Genomic DNA, 19,164 nt, shown 5'->3' with positions numbered 1-19,164 from the left:
CTTCATTTTTATTAGCAATAAAGGTCTGACTTCTTCTACAGGAGCCAAAGTGATTTTTTTCCCCCTTTCTTCATATACCAGACTGCCTTCTGGCAAGGCTGAGGCAAAATAAAGCTCGGGAAAGAAGGAGTCATACTTGCTAAGTATATTTTGAGTGGTGTGTGGAAAATTGCTCTTTATATTGAAACAAATTTTTTCTGTAGATCTTATTCTACATGTCAAGATAGGAAACTAATATAATCTAATTCACTACAAAAGTAAAAAAAAATTACCCTAAATATATTAAGGTTGTTAATATACCTTAATACATATTTGCCATCCAATGAAAGTTACTTAATTTTGATGTAAACAAGAAAATCATCTTATCAGCCTTCCCATGCCTCCCTTACTTTTCCTCCCTCTGCCTTAAAAAATTATACTGAAATTTACCTTGTCAGAATTTCCACATTTTCATAGTATCTGAGCAAATGGTTCCCCAAAAATGTATATAATCAAAGAGTCATAGCAAATTTGGTGACAGAAGGGGGCTGTTAAACACCACAAAAGTCACTATAGGGCAGATGCTAGGGTTTATTTGAAAAAGGATGATTTGTTCATCCAGCAAGCTTCCAAATTTTTCTTTTTTTAAAAAAATATAAATAGGAGTGGAGAATGGAGAAAATAAATTACTTTACCACTGGTGAGAGAAGAGGAGGTAAAAGCATTGGAAAGGAAATGAGTAATACACTTTTTAAAACTTAAAATTTACATAAACTAGTTGGAAAAAGGTACTGTTTTTAATTTAAAGAAATACCTAACTTGTAGACAAGGCAATGGACCTGAGAATTTGATCAAAGCTTGGAATTCCTAAGTGAGGAAAATCTTTCTGCCATCTTCTCTGTTATTTTTAACCTTAGATATATCATAGACCCCTCTGGATGCTTCAGAATAATGGCTTTAAATGCATCACATAAAATACATTGGATTACCAAGGAAACCGATTACACTAAAATGCACATGTAGAAAATATTTTTAAAACCAACAAATGACCAGATCCAAGGCTGGAATCTTAGAGAGTTACAAAGTACAGAGAAATTGAGCTTGCCCTGTGTCCCAAACTCAGTATGTGTCAGAGGTGGGACTTGAAATGAAAGTTTCTTGTGTGTAAAAGTCAACTATCTACAATTGTAATTCATATAGACATATAGTTCTCAGTATAAAACATGATAAATTTAATTAATTTGATACTTGTTATCTATTTGCAAGAAAGTTTTCTATTAGCCTTGAACAAAACAATGTCTCATATTTACATAAGCATTATGGTTTATGTAAAGCTTTCGAAAACAAAGTATTTAAATTAAGAAATATAAGTACAACTATTCCTATTTTACAGGTAAAGAATATAACCTCAAAGAGGTATCCTGCTTATGGTCCCACTGCCAAGAAGGGTCAAAGCTGGTATAAAGAAGATGGCATTCTTATTCTCAGAAACTTACTGTCAAACAAAGAACATAAAGAAAATGCATAAACAACTATATTTTAAGATGAAAAATATGATTAAAAACAGAAGAAAGGTCTAAACATAATGTTATGAAAGCTCAAATGAGCAGGAGAAAGGGTCAGGATGGTATTCAAAAGCCAAATTTTTAGTTTTATGATTTGATTGAAATGGTCTGTGGATTAAAGTGATGCAGAAGTGAATACACCTACCAGATTTATCTTTAGAAATCCCAAATTGTCTTTGCCAATTCAAGCAAATTAAGGCAGTTCAATGAATACTTGAAACTCTTCTCAAATTCTCAAAGTAAGGCAAATTTTGATAAAAGGGTAAACTATGAAAAACTTTGCTGTTTTTTAAATCTGAAAGGCAAGTTTACTGAACTTTTTTTTTCTTCCACAGCAAGAGTATTATGGACTGTAGTGGTTTCTCATTATGAAAGAATATATAGAGATTTAAAGCAGGTTGAAAATGTATCCCTCAAGAATAATCAATCCAATGAACGTACACATACGTTCATTAAACTGGGCACACCAGGTAATTTCGGCCCATAATAACAACCTGGAAAGCTGAATGATGGTCTTAATATAGCTAAGTAATTAATTAGCTTCATAATAATTTTTGTTTTATGACAGTCACTTTTATATACCAATAGTCAATTTAATGGTATTTTAAATTGGAATAAGACCTCAAGAGAGAAAAAGAAAGCACCATACTTATTGAATCACAAATCTTACAATATGATTTTTTTTAATTTCAAAGATGACCTAATAAACTTGCTTTAGAATTAAATCAAACAACCTATTCCTTGTGATTATTTCTTTATTTTTAGAAATCATGCCAAGATTCTTATCAGAAAACGTTTACCACTGTAATTAAGAATGAAAAATTACTTCATGTGCATCTGTGATAATAACCTCTAGCAGGCTTCCTAGAGAACTTGACTAGCTTCCTCCAGAGGCCTGAAGGAGAAACAGCAGTGTATTATGAGAAATCTGGGATCTTGTTTTCTTGGGGATCAAAACTGCTAAGTGTGTGCAATGATTCTTTATACCTGAAACTTCATGTTATTCATCTCAAGATTAATTTTATCTTGAGAAAATTTAGTTTACATAAACTTTCTTAAAGTTATATAACTTGTGACCATCATATAGACTTGTTTACAGGACATCATGAACTTGAAATTTATGTAGACAGTTATCATGTTGAAAGGTCAGTATCTGAATCACAATAAAAATGAAAAAGGAAATTGGGTGTAGTGGAGGAAGAACCAGCCTTGAAGCCAGAAAGAGCCTAGGAAGTCACTTAACCTCTTTGTTCTCTAAATAACTCTTTAGAAAACTATAAATAGCAAACAGTTGTCAAACAGCATTGCTAGAGGGAATTTCCTTACCTAGAAGACACTATAGCAATGAAATCAGAAGTTCAGCCCTTATCCCTCATTTTAAGAACCAAAATATTATTAAATGAGCTTTTTGCTTTTTCTCCTAAAGAACGCCAACTTACAGTAAGACACTTGGCTAAGCCCAAAAAACCTTTCAATTCTGGCTGCCTTCAATCTCTGAGCAATTCTGGTACTAAATATTATGAGTGGCTTTCAAAGATGTTACATATTAAAGAATGCAATTTCTGTGCAAAATAATAATTTTCTATTTCCACCAAATTACCATAATTTCTGAAAGGCATGGGATTTTGCTGAAATTTACTTAGTTAGCATCTGTTTTTCTTCTCATGCATGCAAAGAATATTCTTTGAACAAATTAAACAAAAATTAGCAAAATTAGAGGCTTAAAGGGATTTTAATGATCATTAAAAAAAAAGAAAAGAAGACACAAGTCTCACCATTTGCTGTGTTCTTTTTAAAATTATCCAGGAACTCTTCCAGTAGCTGTGATTGGTTAGGAGGGGGAAGGAGATTTTTCTGATCCCTGGAAAGGTCACTGTCCGACCAGGAGGTGCCCAGGGTTCTTTTAGTATCTGAAGGATTGGTTCTCAGGGTAAGTTTCACACTTCTTTCAGAAAATAATGACTCCATCTGTGTTAGGTCAAGATCAGAAATGACTTCCCCATTTATAGTCAAGATCTCATTGCCTATTCTCAACCCTGAGAAGAGAAGTTGAAATGTGGTAAGAAAAATGTAGATTTCTCAGAGAAATAGCTTCTAATTGAAAAAAAAGGCTGTAAAACCACACTACATATGTAGATACTGTTTTGTTTCTATCATGCGAGAAGAACCAAAATATATAGGACTTTTGTCACTGACAACAGAGCAGCTTTCTGTTCTTTAAAGAATCATAACAATCCTTTGAAAATGGGGCTTTTTAAAGCTAATCAATTACTCCTGTGTTCATTTAGTAGTGAAGTCTTGGGGAATTAACTGTTCCTTCATTCTTGCTCCTAGCTACCTATGATTAAAATACTAGTCTTAATTAAAATATTGCTGATTTTCATCGAAGTCCTAGAAGTAGTTTTCTGGAAAAACTGCAAGAAAAAAACTCCATGAGCAAGCTTGCTCTTCAAAGACTCCCATTAAATGAGAACAATGACGCTCTATATGTCATACCAACCTTCCCCAAATGCCAGGCCATCAGGGAGAACATCACTTATAAATATTCGGCTAAGATGCTGATGTTCATCAACTTGAGCTGTAACTGCAAACCCTAGGATAAAAATAGTAAAAGAACAACTTAAAAGGTCACCCTCTTGCTGCATTTTCCCAATAAGAATAAATAGAATTTACATTTATATCTTTCCTCACAAGTTAGAGATGGTAAGCAGAATTCAGTTACAATCATCAATCAAACACACATGGGAAGGCAAGGTATTTCACATGTAATGTTTCAGAAGTAGAAGTATTCCTTCATCTCAAAATCTGATCCCACACAAAGGTAAACTTGTACAAGTCAAAAGTAATTTCTACAAAATTAATCAGAAGACAATTCATGTACACAAGAAATTCAAAGACTGGACTTTCAAGTAATAGCTCAATTGGTTTTATTTAGTGTAAAGGAGAAAAACAATTTGCAAAGCCAGGGGAAAACAAATTTAAAACTAACACATAATAAAATCTGATAAAGAGAAAAAGCTATTCTTTATTTGGTTCTATATACCAATTTACACATATTTAAAATGAGTTCTTAAGGTATGATGTGCTCTGTTTATAAAAATATACAAAGAAGACATGACTTAATTTCAAAAACTTTTTAATCAAACTTAAAGATCAACACCCATTTAAAGATAAGAGAATAATGCAAGAGAGTATTTAAGACAGTGCTAAATTGGAAAGGAGAAAATTTTAAGTATTTCAGATTCAGAAAAGGAAGAAATCAAAGGTAGTGGATTGGGGCAGCCACCCAGTCAAACTCTGCCAACATTCACCCTCCCCCACAACTTTAAAATGATGCCTTAAACCAAAAGGTTGGGTAAGAAATTTTCCCAACCAAAGAAAATTTAAAGAGGTTGGCAGAAGTCTGTGATGACAGAGCAGAAACCTATCTGGAGGCCACACATGAGGCAAGGCAAACAGTAGCCATAGCCAGAAATAGTAAGAGGGTCATACAACTGTTCAAAAAAGATTACAGGGGGCCTTTCCTGGCAATGAGTATAGGAGTCATGATTGGCAACTACTGCCCGTACACAGTTCTAGGTCACAGGTCCAGGGCAGAGAGGAGCACTGATGATCAGCCTAAGGGAGCAGGTACCCTGGTTACAGTTCCAAAACAAAGAGTAGTTACTTGTGGCTGCAGGGGAAAGGGGGTCTTTCCTGGGTCCAGAGTGCAGACCAGGAGAGCAGTGACTATACTTCTCCTTAGAGGCACTTAAAACAGCCCTGCAAGAAAGCCTGAAACATGAGACAATGCCTCCCCACCCCACCCCAGGAGAGTAGTGCCCACCTTTAACATAAAATTCAAAGTTAAGAAATAGGCTGGAAAATAAGCAAACAATATCAACAATAACAAACCTGACTAGAAAAAATTTTCTATGGTGGCAAGGAAGATTAAGACAAACTCAGAAGACAACAATGTGAAAACAACCACCAAAAAAACCTCAAATAAAAATGCTATACACAAACCCAAGAAGAATTCCTAGAAAAACTAAAGAAGTTTAAGAGAGGAAAAATTGGAAAAAGGCAAGGGGGATAATACAAGAAAATTATGAAAAAAAATTAACTTGGTAAGAAGCACACCCACACCAAACCTGAAGAAAATAAACCTTAAAAAATAGGCACAAAAATCTACTAAAAAGTGTCTTAAAGAGCAGAAATGGCCAAATTGATGAAAACATTCACTGAAGAACTCCTTTAAAGATAGAATTGTCCAAATGGGGAAAAAAAGACACAAAATCTGACTTAAGAAAATTATACCTTAAAAAATTAGAATTGAGCAAGTGAATCTGATTCCTTGAGACATCAAAGTCCAAAGAATGAAAAAATAGCAGTGTTAAATATCTCACAAAAAAAACCTGACTTGGAAAACAGATCAAAGAGATATAATATAAAAATTATTAGACTACTTTGAAGATCATTAGACTACTTTGAAGATCATAATCAATAAAGATTAAGCCTAGACATTACATTTCAATAAATTATCAAAGCCCTTAGAGATCTAGAGGGTAAAACATAAATTCAAAGAATCCACTGATTATCTCCTAAAAGAGATAGCAAAATGAAAAAAATAAAATTAAGTGCTATGTAAACTTTAAGAGTATTATGTAGTCTTTTCTTTCTTTCCACAGAAGAATCCTTACTTTTCTATCCAAGTTATAGCTCTTAAGGAACCAGAGGTTGAAACATGGGAAGATTAAATAAACTGCTTTCAAATAGAGCAAGCCTCAGGAACAATGTGAATGATGGAAACCTCTGAATACACTTTCACATCCCTGGACTATATGACTACTAATAAAATTAGAAAAGATACTGAAAAGTAAAGCAATCTTGCATAATTTTGAATATCTTGGTTTTACACTATACAGTGAAAGGTTGAGATATCTGAAACATTCACATTCATATTTGCAGTTATTTCTGAGAGTGAGTTAAAGATAAAATATTTTTAACATGGAGAGCAAGGAGGATAAGGAATGATAGAGAGAATCTCGAGGAAGAACTTTCATCATACTTACCAAAATCAATAACATTCCCAGTCTTAGTGAGATGTACTTGATAATCATTTAGAGGGAAGATTTCTATTTCATCATAAACCTACAAAAGATAAAACACAAAACAATACATTCATAAACACCCAAAACAAAAGGTTTATATGAATTCCTGGCAAAGTGAAATCAGCAGAACCTGGAAAACATCATATATAGTAACATTAGTATTGTAAGGATGACCAGTTGTGAAAAGAAAACAAGAAAGCAATCCCAGACAATTCCACAGGGCACATAATGAAAAATGCTTATTCACCTACAGAGAGAGAGAGAGAATAAATGAACTATGAATGCAGATTGAAACATTTTTAAAATTTTTTTCTTGCTTTTTTTTTGCAACAAGACTAATATGGAAATATGCTATGCATGACTTTACAGGTATAATGTGTGTCATATTGCCTGCCTTCTAAAGGGGTTAGAAGAGTAGTGGAGGGAAGGATATAAAATAGAAACTCAAAACCAAAAATAAAATAAAATAAAATAATGTTTAAAAATAAAGATGGCACAATTTTTTAAAAAAGAATTTCCTTTTACTATACATAACAAGGGTTACAAGCTTAGGTTAAAGCTTATAATCTTAAGATCATAAATTTAAAGCTGAAAAGGATCTTAGAAGGCATTCAGTCTAAGGCTACCATTCAAAGAGTGATTCAGTTCATGGTCGGATGAGGAGTTTGAAGTAATTCATCCCGACTCCAAGGCCAGTATTCTTACTATTAAACCATTTCAAGAATTGTTTGTTTAACTTGCCTGTTCTTGCATATATTCATAAGGAGCTGGAATTGAATATTCAAAGTTTTCATCAATTAGTCTTCTAAGTTGTAGGCCATAGTACCTGGGGTCAAGTTGCTTCATCTGTTGAAGAGTGAAAAAGTTGGATTTTTATTTATAAACACCATAGCCAACCCCTTAACAAAAATGTCACCTAACATATAGAAACCAATAAAAGTATTGGCTAAGAAACTATAACTTTAGAAAAATGGAAACAATTTATGTACAAGATAAAAATCTAAAGTCAAGAAGTATAAATTTGGTGCCCTGAGATTTGAGTGTTTATATACATACATATAGATAGATAGATAGATAGATACACACATACATGCATGTGTATACATACACATCTGATGGCAGAATTTATGGCTTTATCTCAACATGCCATAATTCTTTCTATATTGTCTATCTTTAAGATGTATCCCACTGATTAAATTAGAAAAGCATATAAAATGTATGTATAACCTCATGCCATAGAATTCAACAATAATTAAAAATGTGCAAGACATAAATTATACAAAGTAATCCACAAAATGTATAGTATTAAAGATCAGATTATGGTTGAAGAGTTTCAAAACTTAAAGTGCTGACTAGATAGAATTTTTCCAACTAACCCTTAGATAATAACTCCAATAAATTGTTAATAACATATTCAGAGGAACAAGAAAAGAATTAAGTATAGAATAGGTAGTTTGATTATAGTTTTGATTTTATTATGACAAATATTACACACGGGAGGGAAATGAAAAATTGTTAAGAACTTATGCCATATATTGAATATGCATGCATGTAGAGTAGATATAGAGAAACATATAAATCACATACTTTAAAAACATACATCCATATAATAGCTTATTACTTATTATTTCAGACCAAAGTGACAAAAAAAAAGAAAACTACATATCTTCTACATTTAGTAGGTTTGGAAGTATGGAACAGAGTTATGAGGATCACACATGCATTTTTACTTATTTATTTGCATGAACCTCTGCTTCTGCAAATGAGAATACTTAAGCTCTAGAATGCCACCTGGTGGTATTTGAGCTAATATACCCAGGCCTAAGCAGTTCTGGAGTCAGTATATTTTCAGTCATCACTATCTTGCTTTTCAGATTCCATTAGAAAGAAAACTCCCAATTGACAATAAAAAAGCAATTCTATTACCTTAGAGAAGTCTACCAAGAACTTGCTTCACAGAAGTTTTGTATGATTGATATAACTAAGATAAAATTCTATTATTGAAAAATGTATTTTAATGTAATATAGACCATGACCTCCATTCAAGGAGGAAGGAAATTTTTGATTTCAAATGTATAGAAAGGCAGCTATCTATTCTAAACCTATAACCTTTCTCACACTCTATAGTCAAAATTGTAATCCATTATCTCTACACTTCTGTTCCTGCACTGAACCTTGAAAATGAAAGGAGGTTCTTTGGAATATTTTCCATTTATTTTTCATCCTCAATTATTAGCTAGCATGGGATGTGAAACCAATATGGTATAAGGAATTGAAAATATGGTTGAAGATTCTAGAGTCAAAAGCATGACTGCTAACTTCAATACTGTCTAGCTAATCACAAACTTTCTGATCTACAATTCCTCATGTGGAAAATACAGATATTGTCTATCTCAGATCCATAAGATTGTTCAATCCAATTTGATAAGTATTTATTAAGTCCTTCCTATACAGCAGGCATTGTTTTAGGGCCTGGGGATATAAAGGGGAAAAAATGAGATAGTACTTAAATTCTAATATATTTTATTATCATTCAGTCAGATAAATGAATACATGATCAACAATATTTTGGGGGGGGTGAGAGAGAGAGAGAGAGAGAGGGAGAGAGAGAGAGAGAGAGAGAGAGAGAGAGAGAGAGAGAGAGAGAGAGAAAGGAGAAATACAGACACAGACACACACACACACACACACACACACACACACACACACACACAGGAAAACAGAGACAGATAAAAAAGGTTAAAAGGAAAAGTTAAGAAGGAGGGGGGAAGGAAGGGAGGAGACTGCAGTGAATTCCTGATATGGAAAATTCCTGCATTGATACAGAGCTACAACTCTTCGGAGATCCTACAGGAGATTCTTAAAAGGTTAGGTAGGTGTGGAGAGATCAGACAATTAGGAGTGCTGCTCATATGCTGCAAAGCTAAGGAAACTGAGGCCCAAGGTCAGACAATTTACAAGCATCAAGTGAAATTCAAACTCAGATCTTTACTGGCTCCAAGACCAGTCCTTGGGCTGCTGTACTATGTCGCTAGATCAAGGTGCTAGATCATGATCTTTCACAAGTTCCTAACCAAGTAGTTTTCTAATAGACATCTATAATTTACAGAGTCTGACTTCCAGTACAACCATTCATAAAATATCAAGGCATTAAGAAAATGGATTTATATAAAATTTAATACCTTGCATGCTAGAGACAAAATATCTTCCACTCTGTGTTCTGGTTTAATGGTTAGAGGAACTCCTTGATTGTCCTGAAAATGAACATAAGTCTGGATTTCCCAGATGTTTTCTCTGGGACCACTGTCTGATGCTGAACTGTAAATATGCAGAAATTCATCCACCTATTGTCACACAGCAAAAGAAACATATTATTGATAACTGATAAGAGAATTACATAAATTACAACTTTTTGAATAATTAGAAATATTTTTAATCTTGACCTTAGTTCTGGAACCAGACTATAAAGGACACCTTTTTTTGGGGGGATGGAACAGTGTGATTCACAATGTATTCATCAACTCTATTCAGACAATTATTTCTCCATTTCATTTCCTGATCTTTTTACAAACTATCCCTTATAAATGGATTAAAAAAATCTTTACTTGCTACAATTCTCTAGCCTCTTAATTCTTCAGAACTCTACCAAATATCATCAATATATACCAACTCTATTAGAAAGCAATCTCCTTGAGTGCAAAGTGACTTCTTTTTGTCTCCATTTGCATTTCCAACATGTAGCACAGGGCCTGGCACATAATAAGAGCTGAGGATGATATCTTGCCTGGATTCCAGGAAGTCTTTCCCAATTAATAGAGACCCACCTAATATTCCCAAGGTGTTCATCCAGCTTCCATATGTACAAGAGGATCATGTGAAAATTTTTATTTGTTGTTAATAGTTTATCATCATGTTCTATTCATTTATTGTCAGGAGAGCATTACTCATTAACTAAACGTTGCCCTCAACCACTAGAATTTTGAGTCTCAGGATCCTCTCAGACTTATATAATCATTACATATTTCCACACTAGTAGAGATTGCATAGACAAAACCTCCATAAAGCCAATCACACCAAGTGATAGAAGAAGCTGTATCACAGTATTAGTATGCACATGCCAAAGTGTCAAGGACTTGCTGAGGATTCTTGTGTAATAACAATCTGTGCTGAAAGCTGACATACACATGCAAAAATGTTTTTGCAAAAGAATAGGTTATACTTCCATCACAGTGAATATAAATTAAGTTTTTCTGAAAGGTCTATTGCATTTTAAGTTACTTCACATTGAATTTTATACAATTTAGTAGTACATGTATGTTGAAAAAGAACAAATAGATTCTGTCAGAGCATGCCTGGTAGTCTTTTCATTTAATATCTCTGAAATACAAAGTTGGACTTGAGAAAGGGCAGGGGCAAATAGAGCACCAACCCTGGGAGGGAGGTACTGTACTAATAAATCTGATATATATACCTCTCACTTTGATACTAAAATGATTAACCTGATATGAATTTTTCTCAGCTTTCCCAGAAAGCACATTTTTGACTCAGACTTATGGGAGAAAAATAGGACAATCATAGGCTCTGAGAACAATGATAATGCTGCTGTTTGTCATATTATAGAGTTGGAAGGGGCCTGGAGATCAACTTGTTCAACACTCTAGGTAAGGGAGATGAGATCTACTGAGAAGTGAATGTGCCCAGTGTCACACCCTGAGCAAGCAAGAATTAAGACTCAAATCCAAATTTGCTGAATCCAAATCCAAGGTTCTTTCCACTTGTGAGTGGTTCAGAGAATAGGCATTAATCGAGTAATTTCTTCCAGAATAGGTCCAGAAAAAAAGCAACTGTGCTTCCCGCTTGTGTATTATTTTCCAAAATGAGCTTTCAGACAATGTTTAGCATTTTGGTGGCTTGGGTGACCTGGTATTATGAGGGATGGGCCTCAAGCTGACTATGTAAATCCCAGCAGAGGTCACTATGGAGCAAAAAAAAAAAAAAATCAAACCAGGACAATGCCAAGTGAGAGCATTTAAATGTGCTCAAGTACTGATAAAGAAGGTGAAAAATGTCTTCTGAGACAGCACATTGAGAAATATCTAAAGGAAAATTTGCAAACTCGCAGATGATTGTGAATAGTCACTTTTCCCCAATTCAAAAATCTCTCCCCATTCCAGTTCATGCTACATAGCCAACCGTAAAGAGAATTTTGACAATATATAATGGAATAAATGGAATAATCTTGCCATAGGCAATATAACTGTTCATTCACACACACACACACACACACACACACACACACACAGACATCGACAGTGCAGTTTTTAAAGGCATGGACACCTAAATAAAACAATGACAAGCTATCCTTCTTGAGAGGAAGCAATGCTGAAGATCAGGAATGGAACCCCTGAATTTACATCTACACTTCAACTAGTCAAATAAAATGATTTAAATGGACTTCACTTCCCTGATACTGCTGAAAGACTGATTACTTATAAGATATCCAATAAACTGGGGTGGCTAGGTGGTATAGTGGATAAAGCACTGGCTTTGGAGTCAGGAGTACCTGGGTTCAAATCTGGTCTCAGACACTTAATAATGACCTAGCTGTGTGGCCTTGGGCAAGCCACTTAACCCCATTTGCCTTGCAAAAACCTAAAAAAAAATGATATCCAATAAACCATAGTATAGTAAGTTGGGTTGGATTGTGAATCAGGGGTAAATGCTAAGAAAAGCTGTTAAAATGACCATACCCTCTGAGATAGAGTTCCTATTGCTGGTATATATCTCAAGTAGGTCAACAATAAAACTTAAGGGGTTTCACATGAAGAAAAAAAATTTGTAGCAACATTTTCTATAGTAACAAAAAAACTGGAAACAAAGTAGATCCTCTTCAAGAAGGATTAATGGAATAGAGCTCTTTTATAAAAATCTGTCATCTGTAAGAAACAATGATTATCCAGGAAAACAATAGAAGACATATGAACTACATCAGAGTGAAGGGAAACCATACACAATGATTTAAAATCAATGTTAAACAACAACAACAAATTACCTAAAACTGAATGCTGTAAAATTAAAATTATCAAATTTGGCCCCCAAGAGTCAAGGGAATAAGCATTAGTTAAGCAACTCTTTTGTGCAGATACTGTGCCAAATGCTTTACAAATATCGACATTTGATTAAGTGATCAAAAAGATATCAGCATGAATTTCCCTCCCTGCTTTTCCAAAGGCAGGAGACTGAATATGAGGAATGATACATATAATGTTAGACATGTCTGATATGATTATATGTCTTGCCAAACTGCCTTTTTCCCCCATCTTTTTTTTAAACTTTTGGTTATGACTTGGCTCTCTACAAGGAAATTACATTGGAAAGATTAAAACAAGATATCAATAAACACTTGTAGTGACATTTCTTTAAAACTGGAACCTCTATCACAATTTTTTGAAGTATACATACTAAAATTATCTAATAACATTCAGCATTTTACATACATTATCACATTTAAGCCTCAATACAACTCTATGAGATAGGTATTTTTGTATTACTAAAGAAATATAGCCTTAAATTCAAATTAGCACAGAATGTCTATAGATCACAACTATTCCCTGATGTGGATGGTTGAAAGCCAACACACATCCCCTCACTTTTGGTATAGTTGTCATGACATTCATTTAACACCTTCAATGAGCTGTAGGAGTCTCAAGATGCCTCTACTCATTGGCATTCAGAGCATCAAAATAATCTCTTGGGTGTACTCTCTAACCACAAGAATAACTCAACTTAAAATGAATGTGAATTACAGCTGCTGTTCACCAAGGGATAAAGATGCCAGTTATTCAAGTGGTTTGATATCAGAAACCACAAAAATCAAAAAGTGGATTTTTCAGATACAGTAGAAATAATCCTGGGACCTCCCCATACCTGATCTGACTGGGACATTTCTCATAGTGCCTTGGTTACTTCCATTAGCTATCACACTATCACATTTTCAAGGACACACATATCTTGGTCCCTTCCTAAAGGGTTGGTAAACAAGAGGCAGAAGTTCATCCACTGATCCCCTTGGGCAGAGGGGGAAAGGGAGTAGACTGAGGGAGGCATGCCGAAGAAGGATGTCTCCAAGATTTGTCCATCCATGTAGTATACTTGAAAAGAAGAGACAACTGCTCCCGCCAAATCCACTACTTCTTCCCATTTATGGAGCACATAAAGCTTCTTTGAACTTTACTTCCAATTTGCATACCGCAGCAGCAGTGGTGACAACTCACACAAGGTAGTGGGGGGAAAAAAAACTTTGTCCAGGAGAGTTTAAGGCAGGATCTAAAGGACCCAGATACCTAAAGTATCTGTCTTGTCTGGTGACTTGATCATAAGGAACTGAACAAGGATCTTGTGATATTTCTTTTTTTTTTCCTCTCCTCAGAGGTAATCTCAACACCCCCTAGATCTGAATACTTAATTGCTCAGCAGGAGAGAGTGACCACAATAACTTCTCAAACAAGAGGATCATCAACAAAAGGAATAACCCAAACTATGCCCTGGCTTGCCAAAAGATATGAACCTGGTCTGAGGTGAAAGGCAGAGCAGAAGAGAGATAAAATAACCATAGTGTCTTACATTTTCATGTTTTAGGTATTTACTGGCAAACTAGTTTGTGTTTCAAGTGTAACCATGAGCAAGTTACTTAACATTGTTTGCCTCAGTTTACTAATGTATAAAATGAGCTAGACAAGGAAATTACAAACCATTCCAATATCTTTGCTAAGAAAACCCCAAAATAAGGTCATGAAAACTCATACATAACTAAAGCAAATGAAAAACAAAAACTGAACACTTATGAAACTTTTGCATTTTAAATATTTTGTGGTAGAGGAAACAGCTAGATGCCACCTGATCAACTTCATCCATTTAATACCTTTGTTAAAAAAAACAAAAGAAAGAAAGAAAAACCAAAACCTTTTAGGAAGATCAAATAAGAACCAAACTTGACCTTCAAGAAATTTTTTTTCAGGGTTTCAGGGTTGTGGCATAATGAGCCAATGAATTAGAAAATGGCCCTATAATTCAGAAAGAGAAAAATTATTCAAGGACATGTACTCAGTCCAAGTGAGTCCAGACTTAACCCCGGAGTAAGTCCTTCAATCTACCAGTAGACATAGGATTTCTTAATGAAAATCAATTTAAGTCAGATATGCAATCAACACTACAATAGATGCTGTAGAGAAATGTAAAATATAATATCCATCATCAAAAAGCTTTCTGTTTAGGTGGGGAAACAACTGAATGCATGATATAAATCTTGTCGTGAGCTTTGTAGAACTTGGGAAGAAGAACTAATCTTTCATAGCTTGCCTTAAGGCTCACAAACTTTTATATTCATGCATAGTCTCATGTGATCCTTTCAACAATTCCATGAAGCTCTATACAACCTGTCTGGTGTTTTTAAGTTCTGTTTTATGTTTGTAGGGGTAACTAGATTATTTTTTATTCCATTCTCTATATAAAAAGAGGCAATGTGGAAGAGTGTTAACTTCACTGCTAGAAGAACTTGGTGTGTGAGTTAACCTCTAATACCTGGCTTGTGTAAATCTAAAAGTCACTTAATTAACCTCTTAGTATTTAGGCAATTTTTAAAGACTGATTTACAGAGCTATCAAATTGCACTAGTCTAAACAGTTTCCTTAACCTAGAATTTTCTATAACTATGAAATCACAGGTAAAATTCTTAAGCCTATTTATATCTTTACTAACTAGTTTGATTTTCATCTAGTACAATGCAAGAAAATATTTAATTGTGAGTTACTTTTACAAAGGTAAATTGGAACCTTTAAACAAAATACAAAAATTTTCTAGAAAATAGTTTTATCTGTCCACTATCAGGACAGGAAAAAAAAACTATGTCATGCAATTATAAGAATTTCAGCAAACACAACTCCATATTGAAACGTATTGCTATAAATGAATCTTCTTAACCACTTTTCTCATTGCTTGTTTCTTGGGTCAGACCAATGATTAATGCACAGTACTCCTATGGAGAAAACTTCCCTCAGTTCTGTCCCTATTCCATCAGATCAGGGAGGGATAAGTGGCTTCACTAGAGTCAGACAGCTAGTAGTATGTATCAGAGACAGGTCTTGAACTCACGTCTCTCTTTCTTACTCTGAGGCTAGTTTTTCCATGTTGCCTCAATCTCTTGGCACATGTTTATTCCATCACCTTCCAACAGGTCATTTTCAAGGTTGCAGCTGCATTTCCTTTTGAGGATCAGTGATTGCATGATTGTGACCAGATTTTCTTAGATCTCTCCTGAAGATTCCAAGCTAAGTTAAAAAACTCCATCCCTAATAGTCAACATTCTGGTGATAAGTCTCTCTAGTATTAATGATGGTTCTTGAATTGTAAACATGAGCTGTTGCTGGGCCAACATTTCAAGCTTTTCCAGCACTTTAGGATATGCAAAAACTCTTTCTCATGACTGCAAGGGATCAAAAAAAGACCATAGCAATCAGTACATATCACAAAATATCCTTTCCCCAACTACCACAGTCAAGTTGAAACATCTGATGAACACTAATAATTCCTTAAGAATGAATCAAAGAATTATGCCACCAAATATCAAATTATGATATGAGAATGCTCACACTTAGAAATAGCACACAAAAGAAATAAGAAACAATCACTTTTACTATATTACATGTTATAAGGAATTGCAATGGCATTAACAACTTTCTTACAAAGTACAGTAGCAAAAGACTGTCACATCACTGTCTCATTTTTCTCCATCCACATAATGGGAACAATATAGAGTTACTAAATAATCTCAACTGCAACTACAATAAAGATTAACTGGCTGATGTTTGCGAAGCACTTTTGATACACTTGTATGACAGCCTCTATATAAGTACTGATTACCATTGCATTAATGGTCCTGAAACCACATGTCAAATTATTCATGCTCCATGTGCTTCATGGAGAGAAAATGGAAACACTGGGTGTTAGCACAGCAGATGCTTTTGGATCAAATGGTTTGTAATTACTACTTGGATCACTAAACGGAAATAAGAGGCAGCATGGCAATCTGGCTGTCACAAGTGGGCCTTCAACTCTATATAGCTGCTAGTAAAAAATTCTATTAGCAAGTAAAATGAAGAAAAGACACATTCAGGAGAAAAGGAGTTGTTACGCAGTTCTACATTTTCGTTATCAAATATAAGCTGTCATAGAAAAGAATGCATTAGCTTCCTACTTGGGGAGATGCCCAAACACCAGGATTGCTATGGTTTCAACAATAACAAAATAGTATTTTTAATGTTTGAAACATATTACTAAGCTGTGGTTAAGATAGAGTTGTTTCATTCACATTTTCCTTTTTAGAAACTGACAGGATTTTTTTTCTTTTTTCCGGTTCATAGTCAAATGACTAACACGGCAATACTTCATTCATTCATTGCCACAAAAATTTAGGACACTCCCTACTCCTTTTCAACCCACAGCTGGGCCCTGTCTCATATCTAATTTTCCAGCATAGAATGCCAAGGACTATTGGCTTTTACAAGTTCTGCCATAATGTAGCAAGAACAGTTAGCTACTTTGTCACTTTCTTTTGATTTAGCTCTGTTGTCATCTTTCTCCCAAAAACCTCCTTCCTTCAAATAGCTACATTGGGTTTATTGTTATCTACCAGAGAATATTTAAAAGAAAAAAATCTTTCTGTTTTTAACTTGCCAGACTTTGTTCCTGTTGATTTGGCCTTACCCTCATTTTTTTTTTCTTTTAATATTTTAAAATTTCATTCCAACCTTAACAAATTTAAGACTGGGAATGATTCATCTCTGAAACAATACTAGGTGAAAATGAGTTAAGACTGGTATTTTTAAATTCACATTCAAATTATACATTCAAACCTAAAAATGATTCTTTTAAGAACTATAAAAACACAAATGAAAATGAGAGTCTATATCTATAATCACAGAATTTCAGAAGAAGGTGGCCCTGAAGTGAACCTTGAAGGGAAATAAGAACTCTTGAGATCTGAGAAGCAGAAGAAGAGCACTATACAAACTTTGATTCCTGTCAGTAATTATTATGTACAAGATTGAATTGCTCATCTTCCCTCCCTAAAAATCTGCCCATCTTTAAACTTTTCTCTTTTTAATAGCACCATTCAATCACTGTGTCTCAAATCCCAGTCATTTTTCCTCTTCTTGCTCCCCCATCTCACATATCTATAATCAGTTTCTATGTCAAATCAGTTTTATACCTTAATTCTCTCACTTCTGTTCCTTTATTTATATTCCTGTTACCATAATTCAAAGGTAGAGAGAATTCTAGAAAATCTATCCCTGAATAACAGACAATAAAGAAGAGTGAACTAGAGATGGAAAACTACAGTTTGTGGAGGGTCCATCTCTGATTTTCTTTTAAGACAGATCAAAGGCAAAATGGATACCATCAAGAATATGAACCACCAATAGCTAATTTCCTAATTCATCCTACTCTCTCATATCCTTCTTTTTTCCATCATCCAATCTCAGAACTATAGTTCTGTAGAGGATACAGATTTATCTAAATTCTGAGGTAGTAGGCAAAAGAGTCAATGACTTCTTCAATAATAAAATGAAGAAGAGGTACAGCCTATTAAGGAATGGGAGGGGAATTTGGGGTTATTCTGAGTAGCCAGCAGTTTCTCTTTTTCAATATATGGAAAATATAGTCTACCTCATGATGAGCCTCTTGAAATTTCATTTGGTTGATCCTTAGACTTATAAACTATATAGACCATATATTTTTGAACATAGTTTGCATATTGTCTCTCCTAATAGACTGTGAGAACTTTGAGATCAGGGACTTTTTTATTTCCCCTTCTTCTGTATTCCTTATTGCTTAGCACAGTGTCTGGTCATTTAATAGGTGTTTAAAAAAATATTTGTCAAGGAAAAAAACTCCTGCCCCTAAATTTGGCTTACCTCAGTATCTAAATCTCTATTATTCCCAAAAGGCTTTCCAATATTCTCAATATTTTCAATATTTCTATTTTAATGGTCTCCTACATGCTTTACTTAACCACTATTTTTTTCAGTCAACTAGCATTTTCCGCCATTTCCTCCTGCACCCCTTCACCATTAAATTTTAAAGCTGCTATCTGCTATTATCATTTTAATTTATGATAATAATAATAATAATAATAGTAGTAATAATGACTAACATTAATATAGCTCATATGTGCCAGGCACTGTGTTAACTGATTTACATTATTCTATGATTTGATGCTCACAACAGCCCTGTGAGTGTGGTACTACTACTACTACTCAATTGTTCAGTGATGTCTGACTGTGATTCCATGTGGGGTTTTCTTGGCAAAGATAATGGAATAAGGAGCAGTTAAGCAGCAGAGTAAATAAAGCACCAGTCCTGGAGTCAGGAGGACCTGAGTTCAAATCTGACATCAGACATTTAATAGCGACCTTGGCAGGTCTCTTAACCCCATTGCCCCATCAAAAAAAAAAGTCTACTGGAATGGTTTG

At 34.3% G+C, this 19,164-nt stretch overlaps 1 protein-coding gene across 20 annotated transcripts in view; it reads right to left on the bottom strand.

The window, feature by feature from the left end:
* TIAM2 (TIAM Rac1 associated GEF 2) overlaps positions 1-19,164 on the bottom strand; it is a 338,837-nt gene that overhangs the window by 80,234 nt on the left and 239,439 nt on the right. For all 20 annotated transcript variants that reach the window (XM_074187889.1, XM_074187894.1, XM_074187883.1 and 17 more), the window contains 5 exons: positions 9,817-9,978; positions 7,376-7,480; positions 6,596-6,674; positions 4,045-4,137; positions 3,320-3,580 (listed from right to left, as the gene is read on the bottom strand). In XM_074187889.1, coding sequence (XP_074043990.1) covers positions 3,320-3,580; positions 4,045-4,137; positions 6,596-6,674; positions 7,376-7,480; positions 9,817-9,978 — 700 coding nt within the window. The remainder of the gene's footprint in view (positions 1-3,319; positions 3,581-4,044; positions 4,138-6,595; positions 6,675-7,375; positions 7,481-9,816; positions 9,979-19,164) is intronic.

This window comes from Macrotis lagotis, chromosome 5 (genome assembly GCF_037893015.1).
Source record: "Macrotis lagotis isolate mMagLag1 chromosome 5, bilby.v1.9.chrom.fasta, whole genome shotgun sequence".
NCBI classification, from domain to species: Eukaryota; Metazoa; Chordata; class Mammalia; order Peramelemorphia; family Peramelidae; genus Macrotis; species Macrotis lagotis.
Note: the sequence above shows the minus strand (reverse complement) of the source record. Positions and strands in the feature narration are given on the sequence as shown.